The sequence below is a fragment of the Pituophis catenifer genome, unplaced genomic scaffold (genome assembly GCF_029215685.1).
Source record: "Pituophis catenifer annectens isolate HBS135680 unplaced genomic scaffold, rPitCat1.0.hap2 SCAF_12, whole genome shotgun sequence".
NCBI classification, from domain to species: Eukaryota; Metazoa; Chordata; class Lepidosauria; order Squamata; family Colubridae; genus Pituophis; species Pituophis catenifer.
Window position 1 is genome coordinate 2919432 of NW_027256892.1, and position 22758 is coordinate 2942189.

The window sequence follows — 22758 nt, forward strand, 5'->3', positions numbered from 1 at the left end:
TAGATTAAAACACACATACACCCATTCTAAAATTCGTATTAGGCCAGGCTGGCTTGTTGGAATAACAATAACAATAGCACTTAGAGTTCTATACAGCCTCCTAATGCTTTACAAAATATCATCCTTCCTGGCTTCCCAGAATGAATCACTTTGAAATAGAAAAGTTGTATTTGTGGATGAAAATGGCATAGTGGAGGTTAAGACCAAGGAGTGGATTCAGGTCCATCCTCAGCCATAGAAAAGCTCATGGGATAACTTTTGAGTCAGTCACTGTGTCCCAATTCATTAATTCCTCATTCATCCTCATCCAACCTCATTCATCAAGAAGTTGAATTGGAGAAGAAAACCTTGAACTTCTGGAGAAAGTTTCATTTAAGAAGATCTTATAGTGGCTTTCAAGCACCAGATGAAATAATCCAAATCTAATAAATGAATTGGCTGCAACTTTCCATTTGACACAGGTGTTGAGTTGTTAGGAATGTACACGTTTTATTTGCCAATTTTTTAAAAAGAATATTCCGCTGTTACTTCTCTAAATACTGAACTCTTTGCATTTCAGAATAAGTATGAAGATACCATGCAATACGAATTTAAAGTGAATGGAGAGCCAGTGGTCCTTCACCTAGAAAAAAACAAGTAAGTTAATTCAGAAATTCTTTTAACTTTGCTAAGACGATGTGAAAAAAATATATATTCTTGGACAGAATCCAAGAGAAATTAAATGGTATTGCTTTGTTTGGGAAATTAAAACTAAATTAAATGAGTTAATTGAGTTAAATTAAATAGAATTACTGTAAAGGAGAAGGGGATAGAGTTAGTGAACATGCTAATTATGTCTTACCCCAGAATTGAGAATTTCTTTTTCTTACTTTCTATGGTATACCGATGAACCATAACAATTCTAGATAAAGTTGAACCACTCAAGGCTCATAAACTTCGGTCCCTTGAATTACCTGTGTTAGTTGTGAAATATTAGAGATTTAAAAATGATTGGTTACACATTTATGCTGCTCCACAGACACCTCATCAATCTGTATAACTTTTCCTAAGAGCCTTACATAGCAATAGCACTTAGACTTATATACCGCTTCACAGTGCTTCACAGCCCTCTCTAAGCGGTTTACAAAGTCAGCATATTGCCCCCAACAATCTGGGTCCTCAGTTTACCCACCTTAGAAGGATGGAAGGCTGAGTCAACCTTGAGCTGGTCAGAATCGAACTGTTGGCAGTGAGCAGAGTCAGCTAGCAATACTCCCTTCCAACAACTGAAAGGGAGGGAGGGAAGAAGGAAGGAAGGAAGGAAGGAAGGAAGGAAGGAAGGAAGGAAGGAAGATAGCAATAGCACTTAGATTTATATACCACTTCAACAGTGCTTTACAGCCCTCTCTAAGCAGTTTACAGAGTCAGCATATTGCCCCCAACAATCTGGGTCCTCAGTTTACCGACCTCGGAAGGATGGAAGGCTCAGTCAACCTTGAGCCTGGTGAGATTTGAACTGCCAAACTGCAGCCAGCAGCCAGCAGAAGTAGTCTGCAGTCCTGCATTCTAACCACTTACATCAGAGTTTACATGCTGAAGCGTAAAAGGCATGAAATGTCATGTCCTATTAAGGCATGAAAAGGGACATGACCTACACAAGCCCAGATTTCAACACAACCTGTTGGGTTTTTTTTTTTTTTTGTTGTTGTTAAGAATGCCATTTCATTCCTCTCACTGGTTCTCCATTTGAACTGTAAATCAAGATACTAATAAAGATAATAATAAGTAGATTTGCCACTTGGCTTATATCTCCATAATAACTAACCAGTGGAACAGGTTTTGGGCCTCTCGCTGACTTATCTAGCCAGGCCACTGCATTTTTATTAGCAGCTTTATTTCAATAGGGGGACCAGACATGGTCTGAAATTATTTCTCCCTTGTAAATAAACTACTTCTGCTGCTAAAAGAAGGCGTGCCATTTTCATTGCCTCAAATCCAGTAAATGTCACATCAAAGTTGAAATTAATATAGCAGCCACTGCATGGAAAAATGGGAACAATTGTTTAGAATCTCTGCAGCCCTGATACAATTTAATATTAACATTAAGACCAAGGGTGGGTTTTACTTACCTTTACTACCGGGTCGCATCGTGCCCGCATGCGCAGATCACTTTTGATGACATCCGGGTCAGTGGGAGGAGCCTCCCGCCGGTTTTACTACCGGTTCTTGTGAACCGGTCCGAACCGGGGGCAACCCACCACTGATTAAGACCCAGATACATACTGAATGCTTTGGGAATGACTTCCTGCTTTTGATTTTAGAATATTTATTTATTTATTTATTTATTTATTTATTTATTTATTTATTTATTTATTTATTTATTTATTTATTTATTCATTCATTCATTCATTCATTCATTCATTCATTCATTCATTTATTTATTTATTTATTTATTTATTTATTTATTTATTTATTTATTTATTTATTTATTTATTTATTTATTTGTTTATTTGTTTGTTCGATTTATATGCCGCCCTTCTCCAGGGACTCAGGGCGGCTTACAATGCGTTAAGCAATAGCCTTCATACTTTTGTATATACCTGCTTAGTAGGGCTTTCCCCTCCCCCCCCCAAGCGGTGTTCTTTTTTATACAAAGTCAACTTATTGCCCCCACAATCCGGATCCTCATTTTACCTGCCTCGAAAGGATGGAAGGCTGAGTCAATCTTGAGCCTGGTAAGATTTGAACTTGCAGTAATTGCAGGCAGCTGGTGTTACTTAACAGTGCTTTAGTCTGCTGCGCCACCAAATGATGGATTTTTCTATCCATCACGCTATACATGCCCTCTAAATGTATATTAATCTCATTATTAAGGATGAACTGTAAACAAACTGTGTGTCACTATAGCTTATACTGTTGAGACATTTCGTGTTAAATTAGAGGATGTGTGTTTTAGAAATTATCATGTTACCCTTTCCTATTGTCTAAACCTGTAGGCTGCGTAGAACTTCAGGGTAGCATCTGGATCAGGGGTGTCCATTGAGGGCTGCATCAGGGTTGTGTTTGACCTTGGGGGGTTGGGGTGTGTTGCCAGGATGGGCATGGCCAACTCAACATCACTCGTGTCGGGGGAACCTCTGGTGGCCCGGACAGGGCTGTGACATCCTCCACAGCCCTCTGCCAGTGAAAATGGAGCTTGGGAAGACTGCATGCAGCCTTCCCGGTCTTCATTTTCAGCCATGATGGTCTCCTGCAGCCCTCTGCCAGCAAAAACAGAGCTCGAGAGGGCTGTGCACCACCCTCCTAAACTTTGTTTTCACTGGCAGAGACACTGCAGGCCAGTTCTTTGCTGTTTTCATGGCAGGCCAGATCTGGCCTGTGGTCTCAGCGTCTCAGGAACCGTCTCAGGAGGTGTGTGTGTCGAGGAGATTTGCTACTCGACATGTGAGGTGCTTAGATCCAGCCTGCGGGCCTTGAATTTGACACCCCCTGATCTGGATGACCTTGTTTGGGCTTGGAGCAAAACGGGGCTAAAGGTAGGAGACCAGCAAGAAATGCCAGGTGTATGTCTATATTAGAAAAACGGAAGGCAATGCCAAGAAAAGTCCATGAATATGTCTTCTTCATCTGGTTGTTGCATTGGCCAGAAGAATCAAAGAAGATCCAAGACAAAATGTCTTCTCCTGGTCAATCATGCCCCCTCTGAGCCTCGATGAAGAATATTGCACAATTTTCTTAGTGCAAAGCTCTTTGCTAAGGTGAATCCAGGATGCTCTGCGCTCTTTTAAATCGCCATCCTGATGAGATTGAAATACCCCCTCCTTCCCTTTGATACCAAACAATATCCTTAAAATGCCAGTATACAGTAGTTGTAGACTTATTATGCAATTATCTATGTTCCCAAGACTAAATAATGCCTTCTTTGTATTCTTTCCAGAGAACTTTTTTCAAAAGATTACACTGAGACTCATTATTCCCCAGATGGCAGAGAAATTACAACGAGCCCCCCGGTTGAGGTAATATCCACTTTTATGAAATAAATTGAGAATATTTGTGCACAATACTCCAAATATGCATGTACCAGACCAGGCTATTCAAACAAGAAGGACTGTATATGCATGAAGTATCTTATATTGAGCATGCTCTGTGTAAGGATGTGGGTTTGTTAAAACTCAGTCTGTTCTACTTATTGAATTAATAGGGCAATATTTCAACCAACCAGTTCTTTCCTACTGATTAAAAGCGAACATTTTGGGGACGGAGCGCCACAAACAGGTTTATTTAAAAAATATCATGTTTATAGGATCTGCTTTGCTTTTTAAACCTGATTTCACTGATAAATAAATAATAAGGGACGCGGTGGCTCAGTGGCTAAGACGCTGAGCTTGTTGATCGAAAGGTCGGCAGTTCAACGGTTCGAATCCCTAGTGCCGCATAATGGGATGAGCTCCCGTGACTTGTCCCAGCTTCTGCCAACCTAGCAGTTCAAAAGCACGTAAAAAATGCAAGTAGAAAAATAGGGACCACCTTTGGTGGGAAGGTAACAGCGTTCCATGCGCCTTTGGCATTTAGTCATGCCGGCCACATGACCATGGAGACATCTTCAGACAGTACTGGCTCTTTGGCTTTGGAATAGAGATAAGCACCGCCCCCTAGAGTTGGGAACGACTAGCACATATGTGTGAGGGGAACCTTTACTTTTACCTTTTTACACTGATAAATGCAAAAATGTTTGGAACACCAAAAGTAAGAGGAATTCACTTTGCTTTTAGGGTATAGAAACCCATTCTATGTTCCTCACACTAAAATGGGCCAGAACCTGTTACAATATCACAGCACTAACATGCTTCCTTGGCCCACTCTTCCCAAATTCATCTAAAAGTGCACCCTTTATCTCCAAAAATTGTCTACTCCTGAATTAGCATCTTCAAAGGTCATACAAACTGTTCTTACTTAATGTGTAAAAGAAGTCTGCTTTGATAATTTGATGTCTATATGGGTCCTGCTTGCAGAAGATGCTAGGAATCAAAATTCAACACCCGTTGGAGTCTTTCAAGTTATATAGGATTTTTAGTGTTGTGTTAGTGTTGTGTATTTATATCTCTGATGTGTTTCTCAAAGCTTTCATTGTATGGGCTCAAAGAAATAGCCATGTAATTGATATCCTAGGTAAATATGGGTTTTTTACCTACATCATGATAAGATTTCAGAACATAGGACAATGAGCAAGTCTTAAAGTTTATTCAGCAAATCCTGTGGTGCAGTAGTAGAGGTGACCTCCCAGAAGACCACGTTGGTGGAGAAAAGGTCTTGTAATGCGAAGAACACATTTTATATTCCTTTGTTGATTGTCTGCCCAAAGGTTCTTAGCTTTTTTTTCATCCATGGGGTTCCTCCTGCAGTGATATTCTGTACTTCCAAATAACCAAGAGTTAATACTTGTAAAATACATTTGTTTAAAATTCAATGTCTTTTGGCATTTGTGTACTGCATGTGATTATTTCTCTCTGTTATAGACATTCACTTCCTTAAATTCAGAACAGTTCAAAGCCAGTTCTGTTTGAGGACCAGCATTTGCAAGGCCATATCTCACTTACAATCAGCACAGGTTTTGGTACACCTTAATTTCAAACTCTGTGGGAGGACATTTAATCTATTTTGGGGACTGGGTGGCTTTGTGCTTGCTGAGAGATCTCAGCTATGGAACTTTATCACAGGGACACAGGTGGAATATGGATATGCTGTCCATATTCCAGGACAAACTTTACAGGTGATTCTCTCTCCCCCCCCCCGTCCCCAACACACACATCTCAATGTTACTAATCAATTAAAGAGATATGTTGGACTTCAATTCCCAGAATTCCCCAGCCGGCATTGCCTCAAGCATTCTTTGAGGTTTTCTACAGAAAAAAAGTCATTAGGCCATAATACAAATTATGACTATGTTAATTAAAACAACACGAGGAAGTCATTGCTTTGCAGACAATTCCAGATTATTTCCTTTGATCCGTGACAAATTTAATTTAATTAAAAAGACAACAAAACTGTACCATGTTTCTCTTTCTTTTTTTTAAGTTTCTGTCTGAAGGAGTTCTTCCCCCTTTTTGGCAAGCTCAAAGAATTTTCTATTTTTATCCCTTCTTCCTGATGATATCTGCTTCACACAAGGCACTTCTCTTAAAGACGTCTAGAGAACTTTTCAAGGAAGTGGCAAAAGCCAGTTAAATATAGCAAGATTGGTGCTTATGCAGCAAAATGTGAATAAATGATGCTGCAACGTAAGCTAAGGAACCTGATTTAATTTAAAATAAACAAACACATATTTGGAGTCCTAAACACTGCATGGATTAAGCTAGAAAGGGACTTTATTTATTTATTTTTTTAAAAAAAATCTTATTTAAATTATGTGTAAGATAAAGGTAAAGAATTTCCTGTACATTTTACTCCAGTAGCCATAGCCAATTTTACAGGGTGTGCTTATATCTGTTTCTTCAAGCCACTGAGACTGTCTGAAGATGAGACATCATGCCACAGCACAAAGCACGCAGCAAAACACACAGTGCAGTTGCCTTTCCACCAAAATAGTACCTATTTATCTACTTGCATTTGCATGCTTTCAAACTGCTAGGTGAGCAGGAGCTGAGGCAAGTGACCGGAGCTCCGCACTTGGGTCTCGAATGTGGGCTGTTGTTTTCCAGCTAACATGCCCAGCATCTTAACTGCTAAGACGTCATACCAGATTGCACTTCATTAATTCAACTATGATGGGATAAGAGCCGTGGTGGTGCAGTGATTAGCTGACAGTCATTCACTTGTAAGATAAGGCAAGTTAGATCCGCCACGATCCAAAATAACCTACAATTGTACAGCTGATGCTAGAGAGAGCCAGACCTGATATTGCCCTTATTCAGAAAAACTCTTCCCTTTTCTTAACATGGTAGAGTCTAATGCAGTGATGGTGAACCTTTTCAGAACTGCACACTTGTCTGGTCCACAACCTGGAAGAGGAGCTGCCCAGGGGGCATGCGCACCCCAAAAAATGAATTTCTGGTTTCCGGCGCATGCATGCGTGCTGTCCAGCTAGTCTTCCAGCTACTGGCACGCATGCTACTTTGTCTCTTGCAATACTTGACAGTGGTTTTGTATAGGGAGCCTCTTCCTATAGTCAATTATCAATTTGCAAATGATGTTTCAGATCTGGAAGTGGGCAGGTGTATCTTATTTTGGTTTTCGGTGCTGGAGAAAAATTGGACATAATGCTCAGTGTGTTTATGCATATGGTACATACATAACACATTCCTAAGTAAAGCCTCAATGTGCTTCTCTTGCTCTTTGGAATAGAAAGGTTTATAGGCAACTTTTTTAAAAGCAACTTCTAGCAAAGTGCTTTAGTTTTTTTTTTAATTTTTTAAAAATATTTTAACATCCTCCCCCTTTTCCACTTTGTCAACAAAAGTCTGATAAAAGGAGATAAGCATAGAATTTTGACCAACAAATTCCTGCATCCAGGCAATAGGGCCATGTAGGCAAATCCAAGTAGTGACTTTTTTTTTACAAAAAAATATTCTTTCTGTCAATTAAGCAAGAAAACGTCAGAGTCTGCTTTTTATTTTTAGCCACCATCCAAAACACTAAGTCAGCCTATGATTTTACCATCATATACACCAAACAAAGGGGAGGAGGGAGAATATCAGAACTGGTTGTCAGCACTTCAAGCTGCATTTACTCTAGTGCTGACATAAGAAGGAGAGGCGGAGGCGTCTGGAAAGGGATGTTTGACTTTTCACCTACTTATTCTCCCTGGAGGTAATATCCCCTAGGAGATGGGATGGGAGGGGGGAAATTCCTTTGAGCTGGAGCAGTAGATTAGGGGTAGAATGACTTGGAAGATGGCCAATGAGTGCAGGGGAGTGGGGAACGGAAAGGGAGGGTTTTGGGTCTGGAAGTCAGTGTTGGCTTCAATGGAGTCGGGTGTAGAATGTCATGCTTAATAAATAGGAGTTTTCCTTCAAAGACTTTGTTTGAAATGCAATTTATTTGAGACGACCTCGAAGCCTAACACTGGTATTGAGTCAAATCATGAAAAAGAGCATCTGGGAGACCTTCTTTGGATGGGGATAAATTATTGGATGATTTGAAAAATGCCACATTGATGCATCAAATTGTACACAAATTGTACACTGAGGACTGCCGATCTAAAATTTTATTTCCCTTTAGTTAATTTTCATGCATTTGTCTCTCTCACTCTCTTTTGGAATGCTCAAGTATTTTACAGAGCCACTTATTTAGCTGCCTCATTAGTAAATTTAAAGCTATCTTTAAGTAACATTTTTAACATCTTTGTATGGGAACATTTTTGAGATTTTTTAATGGCCTCAGCCCAGAAAAAAAAAAAAAAAACATTTCCCCATTTAGGAATGATAGCGTCAGAGTTTATGAAATCTGGAGGATCGCATATTCCCCAGTTCTGCAATAGTGGTAGAACAAAATGAGAAACATTCTGATGATGAGTTTTAAAAAGTAGATTTATTGATTGATTGATTGATTCAATTTCTATAGCTGCTCATTTCAAGCAATGACTCTGGGCAGCGTATAAAAATCAAGATAGCGGTTACACTGGTGCCAACAAAGCTCTGTCTGTTTTTGGTCTGCATTGCAATGGTGCCAGCAACAATATCCTATCGATATCCTTGGTTTCAGATTAAGTTCTCCCATATAAACTCTGTTAAACAGTTCAATAATTCAGGAGCACAGGTGCGCAGTGCAACTTGCTTTTGGGGAGACTTGTGTTTCCACAAGTCTACAAAATGTGCTCATTTTGAAACAATCAGTCACTCTGATTCCCACAATGGCTGCAAAAGTTGGTGGAGTTTGCAAGGATGGCTAAATTGAATGCTTTGATTAAAAGGGGGGGGGAGAGAATCACACTTACTTTTGTTTGTACTTGGAAACCGCTTCTGGACTTTGTGCTTGAGATGGAAAAAAAAGTGAAGCTTTGATTTTGGGTTTTACTAATTAGACAGGTTTGTTGTTTTAGAAATGGCTGGTTTATACTGTTATGTAAAAGTTAAAAAGTTGAGGTTTGAGGCTATTATCTTATTTTACTGCACTAAAAGGAGTCGGAAGTCAACATCTTTTCTTTCTTTTCCCCCCCTACACTTTCCCTACACTTTTTCCTTCTCTTTGCCTTCCCCTGCTTTCCTATTATTTTCTTTTGTATATTTTTTATTTTATATTATAAGCTAATAAAAAAAAAGGAAACAATCAATGCTAGACAGATTCTGTATCCCACAAATCAAAATATTCAGGACTGTTTTCTGTCTTACTCATTACTTAATTTATGTGGTGGAATACATTGGAACCATATTCCTGCTTAACAAATCACAGTCCGATCCAGTGCTGTCTTCTTCCTTCCATACAGGATCACTGCTATTATAATGGTCACATCCAGAATGATACTGACTCAACTGCAAGCATTAATGCGTGCCATGGTTTGAAGTAAGATACCGTTTTTTCTTTTCTTTTGTTTCGTAAGAATGAAAATATTATTGCTGTTCTCGAAGCTGTCATAGGTAAAAAGTGGAACATCCATTTCTTATGCAAATTAGTTGCATAACTTCTAAACTTCTGCAAGATTAAGAAAGATTTTGGTTGGATACCTAGAAGAGTTGTTGCCGGCCAGCAGAGACAGCAGGGAGCTAAATCAAGGCTAAAGGAGCTTCAAAGACAATGCTTCTTTTGTACAAAGGAGCTGATGTTACAGGAAAAGAAGATAAGTAGGTTTCAGATTGTGAAGGAAGTGTAGGAAGTAGCTAGGAAGTGTACAGGAAGAGACAAGCAGACTTTCAGTTCTATCATCAACACTTTATTGAGCCATTGTGCACACTTTCTCCAACCAGCTAGATACGTATCTTAGCTGTGTAAAGATCCCAAAATTTAGAAGAGCCAGATTATCATTAGCATGAGTCAATGTCCTCCTGACAGCCATTACTGAAGGAAGACACCAAGAGATCCCCTTTGAACAAATATTGTGTCCATGTAGTGGGGGAATAATTGAAATGATAGAATAAGTTGTTGCAGGTGTTATTATCTCAGAACTTATCTCAGAATTATCCTGATAGTTTTGACTCTTAAGTTGTTATTATCAGATCAATCTGATTTCATTTCCTTTACCACAACCAAGTACTCTTCTACAGTTTGTACAGTACACCCTATTTTCTCTTAGATATTTTAGAACAATTATATTTTTTCCCTCTTTTATCCTAATTAATTGTGACTTTCATGTATTATGTCTTGATCTATGAGCAACAAAATATTGATTTGATTGTCCGCAGTAAGGAAATATATAAGATATATAGCATTTCACCCCTATGAAATAAAGTTTTAGACAAAAACTGAATCTTCCAACATGTGTAGCCTTACATTTTCGTAGCTCGAAATATTCTCTACTTTTTAAACAATAATTTGGGAATTATACAGTGTTGGATTCCGTGGCAAACTAAATCCATACAAATATTGTATAGATAATTCATCATTGTTCTGAGAATGTGCAATATCTTATATTTTTCTGAGGTTAGCTGTATCTTTGAGAAGCAGAAGAAAGTGGTATGTAAGCTAGGGAAATAAAATAAGACTCAGATTATTTAAAGAGGGATTAATAAAGATAAATTATCTTGACTTTGTTAGTTAAAACTGGCTATTCGCTATGGAATCCTTTGGGTTCTCTGAGCTTAATCGTTTTCTTGAAGATGTTTCATTAACCAATTAGGTAACATCTAGTGCACTAATGATCTTACTAGTTGAGTATTGAAATGTTTGCAGGAAAACAACCAAGTTTAGGGAGCACCAAGAATGCCACAGTTGAACCCTGAGCTCCAAATATTCTTTTCTATTAGTCTTCCACCTCTAATCATGCTTTTAAAAAAGAATCTACAATTGTTTTACAGAGGGTATTTCAAGAATGATGGTGAAAAGTACCTTATCGAACCTTTGAAGCTTTCCAAAAGTGAAGCTCATGCACTCTACAAATATGAAAGCCTGGAAAAAGAGGACAAGACCCTCAAAATCTGTGGGGTAACCAACACTACTTGGGAATCAGATGAGCCCCTCAAAAAGACCTCTCGGGCGATCACGAATGCTGAAGTAAGTTTCATATTAAACCCTCAAGAATATAACATGGTTTGAGAACAGGGATTCATTTACTTGTTTCTAAATTGTAAAGTGAAAGAGAAATTCTCTGGGACTGCTAAAAAAAAGTCCAGAAGATAGGATCCCTCATTTCTAAAATTCTATTCCACCCACGCTGCATAAGAATATACGGAAACTCAGTGAACAGAAAATACGCATCTCACGTTTACGCTGTTTTCTATGGTCATGCAAACTTAATTTAGAGAAGGGGTTGTAAAATAGATTCAACTGAATCTCCAACTCATCTCAACTTTCTGAATCAGTTTAGAAATACATTTAATCAAATTATCAATTGGAGGCCTCTGTTATCATGCATGCATAGGGGACTTGGGATAGAGGGAGAAACTGGTTTGAAATACTAAATTAAAGTGCTTTGCGATGTCTAATAAGGCCAGTACATAATCTCCATTCAATTTTCCAATATGATTTGTTGGATTGAAGCAAAGATTGAATCAAAATTGACAAAGTGAATCTGGTTAACCATTGCATAATGTTCCTCCTCCTGAGGAGAAGTTTCTCCTCAGGAGAAAGTTCCGGAGAAATTTCTCAGCACATTCTACAGTGCTAAAGTTTTAACAAGCTCTCTCGCTATAAATGTCTTCTTCAAAGAGCCAATATTTCTGAAAGTTCAAGCACTTTGTCCAGGGAGTATAACAAGATTATCTGATGACCCAACATTTCTGTTGACTGCAGGAAGCAACATGTCTAAACAGCCTTTTGTTTAATGTTCTGTTTAGAAAAAGGAATACTTGCAGGCCAAAAAACATGTCGAGCTTTTTATAGCTGTAGACAACAGAGTGGTAAGTATTCTGGATATCAATTTTCTTCCTGCATTGAACACAACATTTTGTTTTTGTCTTTTTTCAATGTGGGTGTTTTTGAAGGCATCACCAAACACAACATTCTAACTAGATTTTATCCTAAAATATGTGTTAAAATATACTTTGATAATTTTTGTTTTTTTGTTATTGGACCCGACCCCTATTTACAAAGTTAAGACAGATTTGAAATTCAATTATTCTCTGATTTGTATTAAATTGTTCCTGGACTTTATCTAAATTTTAATGATAGTTTATCCAGAAATGCCCAGTTCAGGAAACTGAAGCTAGTTAACATGGAGAATATGAATGAAGTTTTGCAACAGAAATAAGAGTAAAAGAGAGAATCATTATATACTTCTTCTATCTTTAGAATTTAGCATTCCAAAATCCAGAGCAAAATTCATGAGGATATTTTTTGAATCAGTGGGTGGGTGGGCTTATCTGGATATTTTGCTTTTCCTTATTTTTTTTATTTCAAAACCGTTACATTCAAGTTGCTTTTTTAATTGTATTGAAATATAACTATACTTTGGTTTCTATGCCTCCCAGAATATTATTTTTTTATTTACACTTTTGCTTGATTTTTAAAAATAAGTTTCCCAAGCAGAAAGATATTTTAATTTATTTTTTATGAATATATGGATTTGAAATTGATTTTTTCCTTATGTGTGTTGTGTGCAAATATCAATTTCAATTAATAAATTGGTTTAAGAATTCAAAATTATATACTGTTAATTTTCATACTACCATTCAGATTAAATATATTTCTCCACCACCGCTAGCTCGAATAGAAGCTAATCTTTGGCAAATAGACAAATAAGAACCACATTTGACTTAGTCAATCTCATTTGCAATAATATAGTATTTGCAATAAAATAACTCTTGGGGGTATTTGAACTCTCTGAATATGTGTACATTTTCCCCCAATAAAATAAAACTATGTTCATGAGCTCAGTGAATTTCCAGATACCAGTCTGAGTTTCCCGTTTTAATACTATTGCAAAAGGGAACATCTTATGCAAATTCTTTTCAGGGAAATTGGTCTCGGGCTGGTGGTATTTAAATTCAGTTTGTAGTGAAGAATGCTTATCTCACACTTCTCTGAACAGGGAAATATAGTGTCCAATTAAGGAAAGGTTTTCAATAGGCTGACCGAATTTTTCTCCAACCAGGAGGAAAACTCAGGTGTGATGCTGAAAAATTAATGTTAATATATTAATGTAGATTCAAATGTAAGGTTAAACAACCAGCACAAAAAAATTAATTGGATTGCTTGGACCTAGAATTATTATTTTTGTCTGAACCAGTAAATTCCATATTTTTTTAAAAAAAATCTCTTCCTTTCCCTGACATGTTCTTTCTCTCTCTCCTTCAATCCCTCCATCCAAAAACTTATTATCTCTTCTTAACCTTTTTGTCTTTTCTGAAGTTCAGGAAGTTTAACCGCAACATGACTGCTGTAAGGCTGAGAGTATTTGATATAGTCAACTATATAAATGTGGTAAGAGGACATGGCAAAAGTTATTTCACTTTTTGATTTTAAACCTCTCAGATTTTCACTGTGTTCACACAACACATTTAACCAGGTAAAGAGGCCTAGGAGATGCACTTCTACAAGAATGTTAACTTTTCTAGTTTTGAGTTCAGCAAAGCTGGGTTATTTGGTAAACCTGGGATCCAGTGTGCAAGGCCATTTCAGAAAATGGGTTAGTTCAGTGACTACATTAATAATCCTCTTATGTGAATAAAGTCACTGTGTTGGGAGGATGTATGTCCCAAACTGTTGCAAGAATTCAATCAGTAATACATTTCGGTAACTGGATTCTTTTGGGGCTGTGGTTAATCTGCTTTACTTGGAGATTAGAGATGATCTTAGTAAGCCCATTTTAAAGTCAACTGATTACGAACATGATCTCTGAGAAGAAAGCAGGAGAGAGGAACCCAGTTTGAGTTGGACTCGCTTAAAAGGAGATCCAATCCAGGGGTGAAGTCCAGCAGGTTCTGACAGGTTCTGGAGAACTGCTAGCGGAAGTTTCAAGCAGTTCGAAGAACCAGTAGCGGAAGCATTGAGCAGTTCAGAGAACCGGTAGTGGAAATTTTGAGTAGTTCAGAGAACCAGCAAATATCACCTCTGGCTGGCCCCAGAGTGGGGTGGGAATGGAGATTTTGCAGTATCCTTCCCCTGCCATGCCTACCAAGCCACGCCACGCCCACCAAGCCATGCCTACAGAACCGGCAGTAAAAAAAAATTGGATTTCACCACTGATCCAATCATATTGTACTATTATATATTATACTATTATACACATTGTACCTATTAACCTTGTTGTTAACCTATTAATCTTTACTGTTGATGATCAGTTAGAATCAGGGAGACAACAGGAAGACCGGTTGGCCAAATCTCCCTTAAAGTCCTTGGTAGTACAATGGTCTAAGGCACCCTGTTATTAAGCTGGTTATTAAGACCAGCTGCCTGCAATTACTGCAGGTTCGAATCTCGCCAAGGCTCAAGGTTGACTCAGCCTTCCATCCTTTCTAAGGTAGGTAAATTGAGGACCCAGTTGTGGGGGCAATAAGCTGACTTTGTATAAATATACAAAAGGATGAAGGCTATTGCTGAGCACATTGTAAGCCGCCCTGAGTCTCCGGAGAAGGGCGGCATATAAATCAAATTAAAAAAAAAAAAAAAAGTCCTCCTCCACTTCTGTTGTTCATGAAGGAAAATAATCACCTGTTTATAGCAATAGCACTTAGACTTATATACCACTTCATAGTACTTTACAGCCCTCTCTAAGCGGTTTACAGAGTCAGCCTCTTGCCCCCAACAATCTGGGTCCTCATTTTACCCACCTCGGAAGGATGGAAGGTTGAGTCAACCATGAGCTGGTGAGATCTGAACTGCCAAACTTCAGCTAGCAGTCAGCTGAAGTAGCCTGCAGTACTGCACTCTAACCACTGCGCCACCTCGGCTCTTTCATTTATTTCTCCTGCTTAAAATATTATTATTATTCTCTAAGTAGAGACCTTGGTGCTGTCCAAGTCTGACTAAATGTCCGCAAGCAAACCACTAGGCTCAGAGAGCAACAAGGACTCCACAATTCAAATCTTTGCTCTAGAGATTTTCTTCTATGGATTTCCAAGTCTATTCCATTTCACCCACCCATAGAAGCCAATGTCAGTTGCTATTGAGTCTTGAAATGTTTTTCAAAGTTTTCTTGGGTTTGAGTTTCTGATTGATGCCATGTCTACCCCACAGGTTTATAAAGTTTTGAACACTCACATAGCGTTGATTGGCTTAGAAATTTGGTCCGATGAAGACAAGATTGTGGTCGACCCAACAGCAGGTGTCACTTTGGACCGCTTTTCGACATGGAGACATTCGGTTTTGCTGAAGCGCAAAAGGAATGATAATGCTCAGTTACTCACGTATGTCTGATTGTGGGGGAAAGGAAGAAATGGGGTGGCTGGGAGTGGAGGATTATGGGAAAGTTAGTGCTTGCACAGAACTTCCACTCTATGCTGCATGCTTTAAAGCAGAGGTCTTCAAACTTGGCAGCTTTAAGACGTGTGGACTTCAACTCCCAGAATCCCATAGCTGGCTGGAGAATTCTGGGAGTTGAAGTCCACACGTCTTAAAGTTGCCAAGTTTGAAGACCTCTGCTTTAAAGCATGTGTGGACTATATTTCAAAGCCAACCTTTTTTTTTTTTTTTTTTGGTAGAATGAGAGCTGGTTTTGAGAAGTCCTTGAAGGATTGCAGGTCAAAAACTCAGCTCGATTTCATTTCATCTGGATTTGAAATTGAAACTGAACTGATTATCCTGTTATGCTTTGGCTGTACTCACGCATGCATTTTTAATCTGATTAAATGATGTTTTGGTTCCCATTCTGTACCAACTGAATGAATACCTCCATTACATAACAGATAAACCAAGAATAAAATAAAATAATAAAATAGCTAATCTTGAGTTCGACAGGTTGTATAAATCTGTCATCTAGATCTTAATGTGACCTGGTTATAGATGCAGTGTGAGTTCAGCCTATATATTGCCATACAATTTTATGAGTGAGAAATTGCAATAGCAATAGCAATAGTACTTAGACTTATATACCACTTTCCAGTGCTTTCCAGCCCTCTCTAAGTGGATTTACAGAGTCAGTATATTGCCCCCAACAATCTAGATCCTCATTTTACCCACCTCGGAAGGATGGAAGGCTGAATCAACCTTGAGCCTGGTGGGATTTGAACTGCCAAATTGCAAGCAGCCGGCAGTCAGCAGAAGTAGCCTGCAGTACTGCACTCTGACCACTGCGCCACTGTGGCTCATAGTGGTTTGCAAAAGGCATAAGTGGTTACATATGGCTCAAGGCTACAGATTGTGCTCCCATCTTCTACAAATTTTATCCCCCTCTTCTTTTGTATAGGGGTATTGACTTCAGTGGACCAACTGTAGGATTGGCTTTTGTTGGTACCATGTGCAGTTCTTCGTTTTCTACAGGAGTCATTCAGGTTGGTAGAAAAACTACCTGTTACTTGGTTATGGTCAATGAAAACACTTTAATGCAGGAATAACTTTCTTACAAATAAAGACTCTTCTTATATTTGAGCCACATCATTTTCTTTTTTTTTTCTAGTTTTTTATTTTAAACATAGTTAAAAAGACATACATAGACATACAACATATACAAGAATCTGAAAATTTCTTTTTCAGCTACTTAACAGTGATCCATTTCTTACTATATATTAATATTTACAGATATTATAATGTTAACTTGTTCAGCCTTTTTCTCCTATTATATTTCATTTCTACTAACATGTTAATTGATCTAACACATTTTTCTCTTTCCCTTCTTCATTCCTTTAATTTATTTCCTTATTTTTCAGCCATTCATACCAATTATTCCACACTTTATAGTATTTATTTATTTATTTATTTATTATATTATATTATATTATATTATATTATATTATATTATATTATATTATATTATATTATATTATATTATATTATATTATATTATATTATATTATATTATATTATATTATATTATATTATATTATATTATATTATATTATATTATATTATATTATATTATATTATATTTCTATACCACCTTTCTCCCGTAGGACTCAAGGCGGTGTATAGTCAAGAAAAATATAGACACACAAACATCATAAAATTGCTAATTAAAATTATTACTTAGTTTGGTCAATTAAATAAAACCCAGAATTAGATAACATTTAAAAAATCATTCACATGTTCATATGTTTAGCCCCGCCTGTTGGAACATCAGGGTCTTGAGGGCACGGCGGAAAGCACGGAGATCAGGGATATTCCGTATCTCCGGGGGCAGTTCATTCCAAAGGGTTGGAGCCCTCACAGAGAAGGCCCTCCCCCTGGGAGTTGCCAGTTGACATAATTTGACTGACGGTACCCTGAATAGTCAAATTTGGTTTTTGGTTTCCTCTTTCCCCTGAATTTCTTTAGTTAGTTTATCCAGTTCTGCGCATTCCAAAATCTTTTTAATGATATCCTTATCTGGTGGTGATTCTTCTTTCTTCCAGTATTGTGCATATATAATAGGTGCTGCCACATCATTTTCATCCACCTACATTTATGAATTTGACATCTCCAAACAATAATTGCCAGCCTCAGTTAAGTTCATAAATTGAGGACTATTGGTGTAATCCTTTAGCTTGAGGTTTCAGTATGCTTTTTAAAAATACTTTTCCATGTTAAAAACCAATCACTGGTAGTTGCCTATAGAAAAAGTAGCATGGTCTGGAGAAAGGTTTTTACCCTTTCCACTCCCTTTGAAGCTAGCTTTCAATTTACATTTAATATTTTTTAACGTGGACAAATAAATAATACTTTTAATTAATAAAAATAATAAATAATAGAAGATCCCTTTGTACTCTCACAGCAAACCAGTGAGATAATTGTGGAGAAAGCGCCATCTCTAAGCTCCTGAAAACTGTTAGTTCACTTTGTTACTTTAAAAAAATAGAAACTACTTTTTGTAGGAAACCCTATTTCAGCTCTGCAAATTATTAAGCTCTTTGATTTTTCATTAGAACGTCCTGGAGCAAAGGTTTCAGCTCAGTGCTAGTAATAATTGAATTCACTTTTGATTTCTTGGTGGACTAACAATAGACAAAGTATTCTCTTGTTTTCAGGATCACAGCAACAACCCGATTTCTATTGGGGCAACAATGGCCCATGAGATGGGTCATAATTTTGGCATGGAACATGACTCAGATTTGTGTACTTGTAGCTCTGGCACGTGCATTATGACTGCCCAACATAGGTAAGGACTCAGGAAAATTTTTAATGCCTTTTCAAATCGAGCGATTTTCAAACAGTTGCAGTTAACAATAGTGTAAAGAAATAGCATAGGAAGCATGGAGAGGAGAGGAGAGGAGAGGAGAGGAATGGAATGGAATGGAATGGAATGGAGGGAGAGGAGAGGAGAGGAGAGGAGAGGAGAGGAGAGGAGAGGAGAGGAGAGGAGAGGAGAGGAGAGGAGAGGAGAGGAGAGGAATGGAATGGAATGGAATGGAATGGAATGGAATGGAATGGAATGGAATGGAATGGAATGGAATGGAGAGGAGAGGAGAGGAGAGGAGAGGAGAGGAGAGGGATGGGATGGGATGGGATGGGATGGGATGGGATGGGATGGAATGGAATGGAATGGAATGGAATGGAGGGAGAGGAGAGGAGAGGAGAGGAGAGGAGAGGAGAGGAGAGGAGAGGAGAGGAGAGGAGAGGAGAGGAGAGGAGAGGAGAGGAGAGGAGAGGAGAGGAGAGGGATGGGATGGGATGGGATGGGATGGGATGGGATGGGATGGGATGGGATGGGATGGGATGGGTTGGAATGGAATGGAATGGAATGGATTGGAATGGAAGGAGAGGAGAGGAGAGGAGAGGAGAGGAGAGGAGAGGAGAGGAGAGGAGAGGAGAGGAGAGGAGAGGAGAGGAGAGGAATGGAATGGAATGGAATGGAATGGAATGGAATGGAATGGAATGGAATGGAATGGAGAGGAGAGGAGAGGAGAGGAGAGGAGAGGAAAGGAAAGGAAAGGAAAGGAAAGGAAAGGAAAGGAAAGGAAAGGAAAGGAAAGGAAAGGAAAGGAAAGGAAAGGAAAGGAAAGGTCAGGTCTCAGGAATTGTCTGTTGCAAAACACCCAAATCTTTTGTATAAGATTTTTGTACAGCCTCAGTGAACATGCCACCTGTTGTCAAATTTCTGGTTTCTTCTGCCAAAGCCCTAGGACTTTGTTGCCTCATATTTTATGCAATGGCGATGAGTTCAGGAAGTATTGAGAATGCTATGTAACCTTTCCTGTCCTTACTGAAGGATTTTTGTGCGTCATGATTACTTTTTTTAATACTTCAAAACCACTTTGTGGTATTTTGTACAGAAGGCCTTGCATAGAGAACAGTTTGCTCAATAAACTCCACTTAATGGGTCTGGTGCAACTTTGATCTTGAAAGAAGACCATACTGTCTCTGTAATGGCGCCCCAGCAGATCATCTTTGGGTTCTTGCTTTCACACTCTAATTTGAGGGCCAATAATTATATTCCTACAGGGATGCGGTGGCTTAGTGGCTAAGACACTGAGCTTTTCGATCGAAAGGTCAGCAGTTCAGCGATTCAAATCCTTAGTGCTGTGTAATGGGGTGAGCTCCTGGTACTTGTCCCAGCTTCTGCTAACCTAACAGTTCAAAAGCATGTAAAAAATGCAAGTAGAAAAATAGGGACCACCTCTGGTGGGAAGGTAACAGCATTCTGTGTGCCTTTGGCGTTGAGTCATGTTAGCCACATGATCATGGAGACATCTTCAGACAGCGCTGGCTCTTCGGCTTTGAAACGGAGATGAGCGCTGCCACCTAGAGTTGGGAATGACTAGCACATATGTGCGAGGGGAATCTTTACCTTTACCTTAATTATATTCCTAATGATTTGTAATAGCATTAGGAAGGGGCTTGGATGGACTTGATGATAGCATGTTTGCATCTCTTTAAGTATGCAATTTCAGAAGTCAGTGGCAAGTTGCTGATATTATGACCTTTTCAACAAAAGAAAACCAATAGTATAATAACTTTCCTTTGCCTTAGAACATTCATTCATTATAAAAAGTACAAGCCTTTCTTCTCCAAAAGAAGAAAAGAAAAGGAGGGTCAAGATTTCACTGTTTCCTCTTCAGTTATATTATTGCTCCTTCTTCTTCGTCACATCAGCAACGTCACTGTATCATTTCAGACCCCCCCACTTCCACAGTGAGACTGACTAAAAATGAAAACAAAAGGCATCCCACTCAAAGACAAGAAGTAGTTTAAGCAACTAACACCACATGGAGTTCTCATTTTTTTTTTTTAAATTTGATTTATATGCCGCCCTTCTCTGGAGACTCAGGGCGGCTTACAATGCGTTAAGCAATAGCCTTCATACTTTTGTATATTTATACAAAGTCAGCTTATTGCCCCCACAAATTGGGTCTAATGAATTGCAAATTCATTGCGTTAAAAAAAGGGAAAAAAACTTAAGTGGAATTAAAACTGAGGGAGCATAATCTAGGAGTAAGATCAAGGGGTACAAAGCAGGGGTGAAATTCAGCAGGTTCTGACAGGTTCTGGAGAACCGGTAGCGGAAATTTTGAGTAGTTCAGAGAACCGGCAAATACCACCTCTGGCTGGCCCCAGAGTGGGGTGGGAATGGAGATTTTGCAATATCCTTCCCCCAGGAGTGGAGAGGGAATGGAGATTTTGCAGTTTCCTTTCCCTGCCATGCCCATCAAGCCACACCATGCCCACCAAGCCACATCCACAGAACCGGTAGTAAAAAAATTTGAATTCCACCACTGTACAAAGAGTTCTCTTAGCTACTTTGTTAGCTTTAGAGAGAAAAAACACTGCTTTTTTCATTAGCCATTTTTTTCTATCTTATATGTTTTTGTGATGAATTCTGTTCCTGGTCCAAATATGGATGATGTCATGATCTCATATTGGTTCACCTTTACAGCTATAAACCTCCCCAGGACTTCAGTTCTTGCAGTTTCCAGGAATATCAGAACTATATCATAACTAAAACCCCACAATGCATCATCAACAGACCCTCGAGCAAAGATATAGTTTCACCTCCAGTTTGTGGGAATGACTTCGTGGAGGAAGGAGAAGAATGTGACTGCGGCTCTCCAAAGGTATGTCTTTTTTTTTTTTTTTAATGAACAAGGGTGGTTCCAAGAAGTTTGTCAAAAATAGGAATCCTTGCAAAATCATCTGTTTTTCTAACTGGTACAAGCTGGCCAATAGGTTAGTTTGTGAATGGCATAGTTTGTGCCAGTGGTGAAATCCTCCCCTATTTGCCACCAGCTCCCTACCCATGCATGCGCGGTGCGCATCAAATGCACACTGCACACACATGTGCAGTACACACCAAATACATGCTGCGCACGGAAAAAGGAGGCTTGGGAAGGTAAGTAGAACGGCGAGGGGCGGACAGCCGTGCCGCAGAATTTCCTGCTTTCTAGCTATTTTAAATTGCACAGCACAGCTGATCGTCGGAAATACCGGTTCGGATCAACCGGTAGGTTTTTGGTTTTTTTTACTACCGGTTCGCCAAACCGGTAGCTTTTATCACTACCAGTTCACCCGAACCAGTTCGAACCGGTAGGATTTCACCACTGGTTTGTGCCCTTTATGTACATTTTTATTTTATTTATTTATTTATTTATTTATTTATTTATTTATTTATTTATTTATTTATTTATTTATTCATTCATTCATTCATTCATTCATTCATTCATTCATTCAGTCAGTCAGTCAGTCAGTCAGTCAGTCAGTCAGTCAGTCAGTTAGTTAGTTTGTCAAACATGTACGAGATAATAAGTATAAGTATAAATTTGGACATGAACACAGGAAATGAGTACATGTATTATGCAGTGGTTTCATGGATTTGAGAAACCAGTTGTAGAGGAATGGAGAACTGACATCTCACTATTATTTTGGGAAGACAACGTATTTTTTTTTAAATGGGTGATTTATCACTCCAAGAAAACCCTTCCCTACTGAAAACCCCTACTCAAAGGAATGGCCGCATTACTTTGTTAACATGGCCACATTATCTGTCCCCACTGTTTTCTTGAGCTGCTTTGTCCCAGAATCTGTGATGTTCAATCTCTGCTTTCAACATGTAGTTCTCAATGGAAACTACATTTGCATGGAGGGAAGTGTGTACCGGGGTACCTAAATGTTCTGTCTTAGGCCCAGTTCTCTTCAACACCTTTATAAATGATCTAGATGAGGGGATAGAAGAGAAACTGATCAGATTTGCAGATGATACCAAACTGGCAGGAATTGCGAACACTTTAGAAGATAGGCTCAAGAGCTAGAATGATCTAGACCAGTGTTTCTCAACCTTGGAAGCTTGAAGATGGGTGGACTTCAACTCCCAGAATCCCCCAGCCAGCGCTGCTGGCTGGGGGATTCTGGGAGTTGAAGTCTACCCATCTTCAAGCTTCCAAAGTTGAGAAACACTGGTCTAGACAGACTTGAACACTGGACCCTACCCAACAAAATGCAGTTCAGTGTCAAGAAAAGTAAGGTTTTATAGGAAGAAAAGATACAGAGTAGGTGGTCCCTGGCTCAACAGCAGTGACTTTGAAGGGATTTAGGTATTCTAATGGACAATCATTAATTATGAGCCAGCAGTGTGCTGCCGGTGCCAAAAAAGCCAATGCAGTCCTAAGCTGCATTAGAAGAGGAATAGTA

At 38.7% G+C, this 22758-nt stretch overlaps 1 protein-coding gene across 1 annotated transcript in view; it reads left to right on the forward strand.

The window, feature by feature from the left end:
* Window positions 1-562: 562 nt before the first annotated feature.
* LOC139323237 (zinc metalloproteinase-disintegrin-like NaMP) overlaps window positions 563-22758 on the forward strand; it is a 48926-nt gene continuing 26730 nt past the window's right edge. Inside the window, exons 1-10 of the mRNA XM_070952513.1 lie at window positions 563-636; window positions 3917-3995; window positions 9401-9477; window positions 10926-11121; window positions 11904-11966; window positions 13417-13488; window positions 15244-15413; window positions 16412-16496; window positions 18165-18295; window positions 21011-21188. Of these exons, the coding sequence (XP_070808614.1) occupies window positions 578-636; window positions 3917-3995; window positions 9401-9477; window positions 10926-11121; window positions 11904-11966; window positions 13417-13488; window positions 15244-15413; window positions 16412-16496; window positions 18165-18295; window positions 21011-21188 (1110 nt within the window). The 5' untranslated portion in view covers window positions 563-577. The remainder of the gene's footprint in view (window positions 637-3916; window positions 3996-9400; window positions 9478-10925; window positions 11122-11903; window positions 11967-13416; window positions 13489-15243; window positions 15414-16411; window positions 16497-18164; window positions 18296-21010; window positions 21189-22758) is intronic.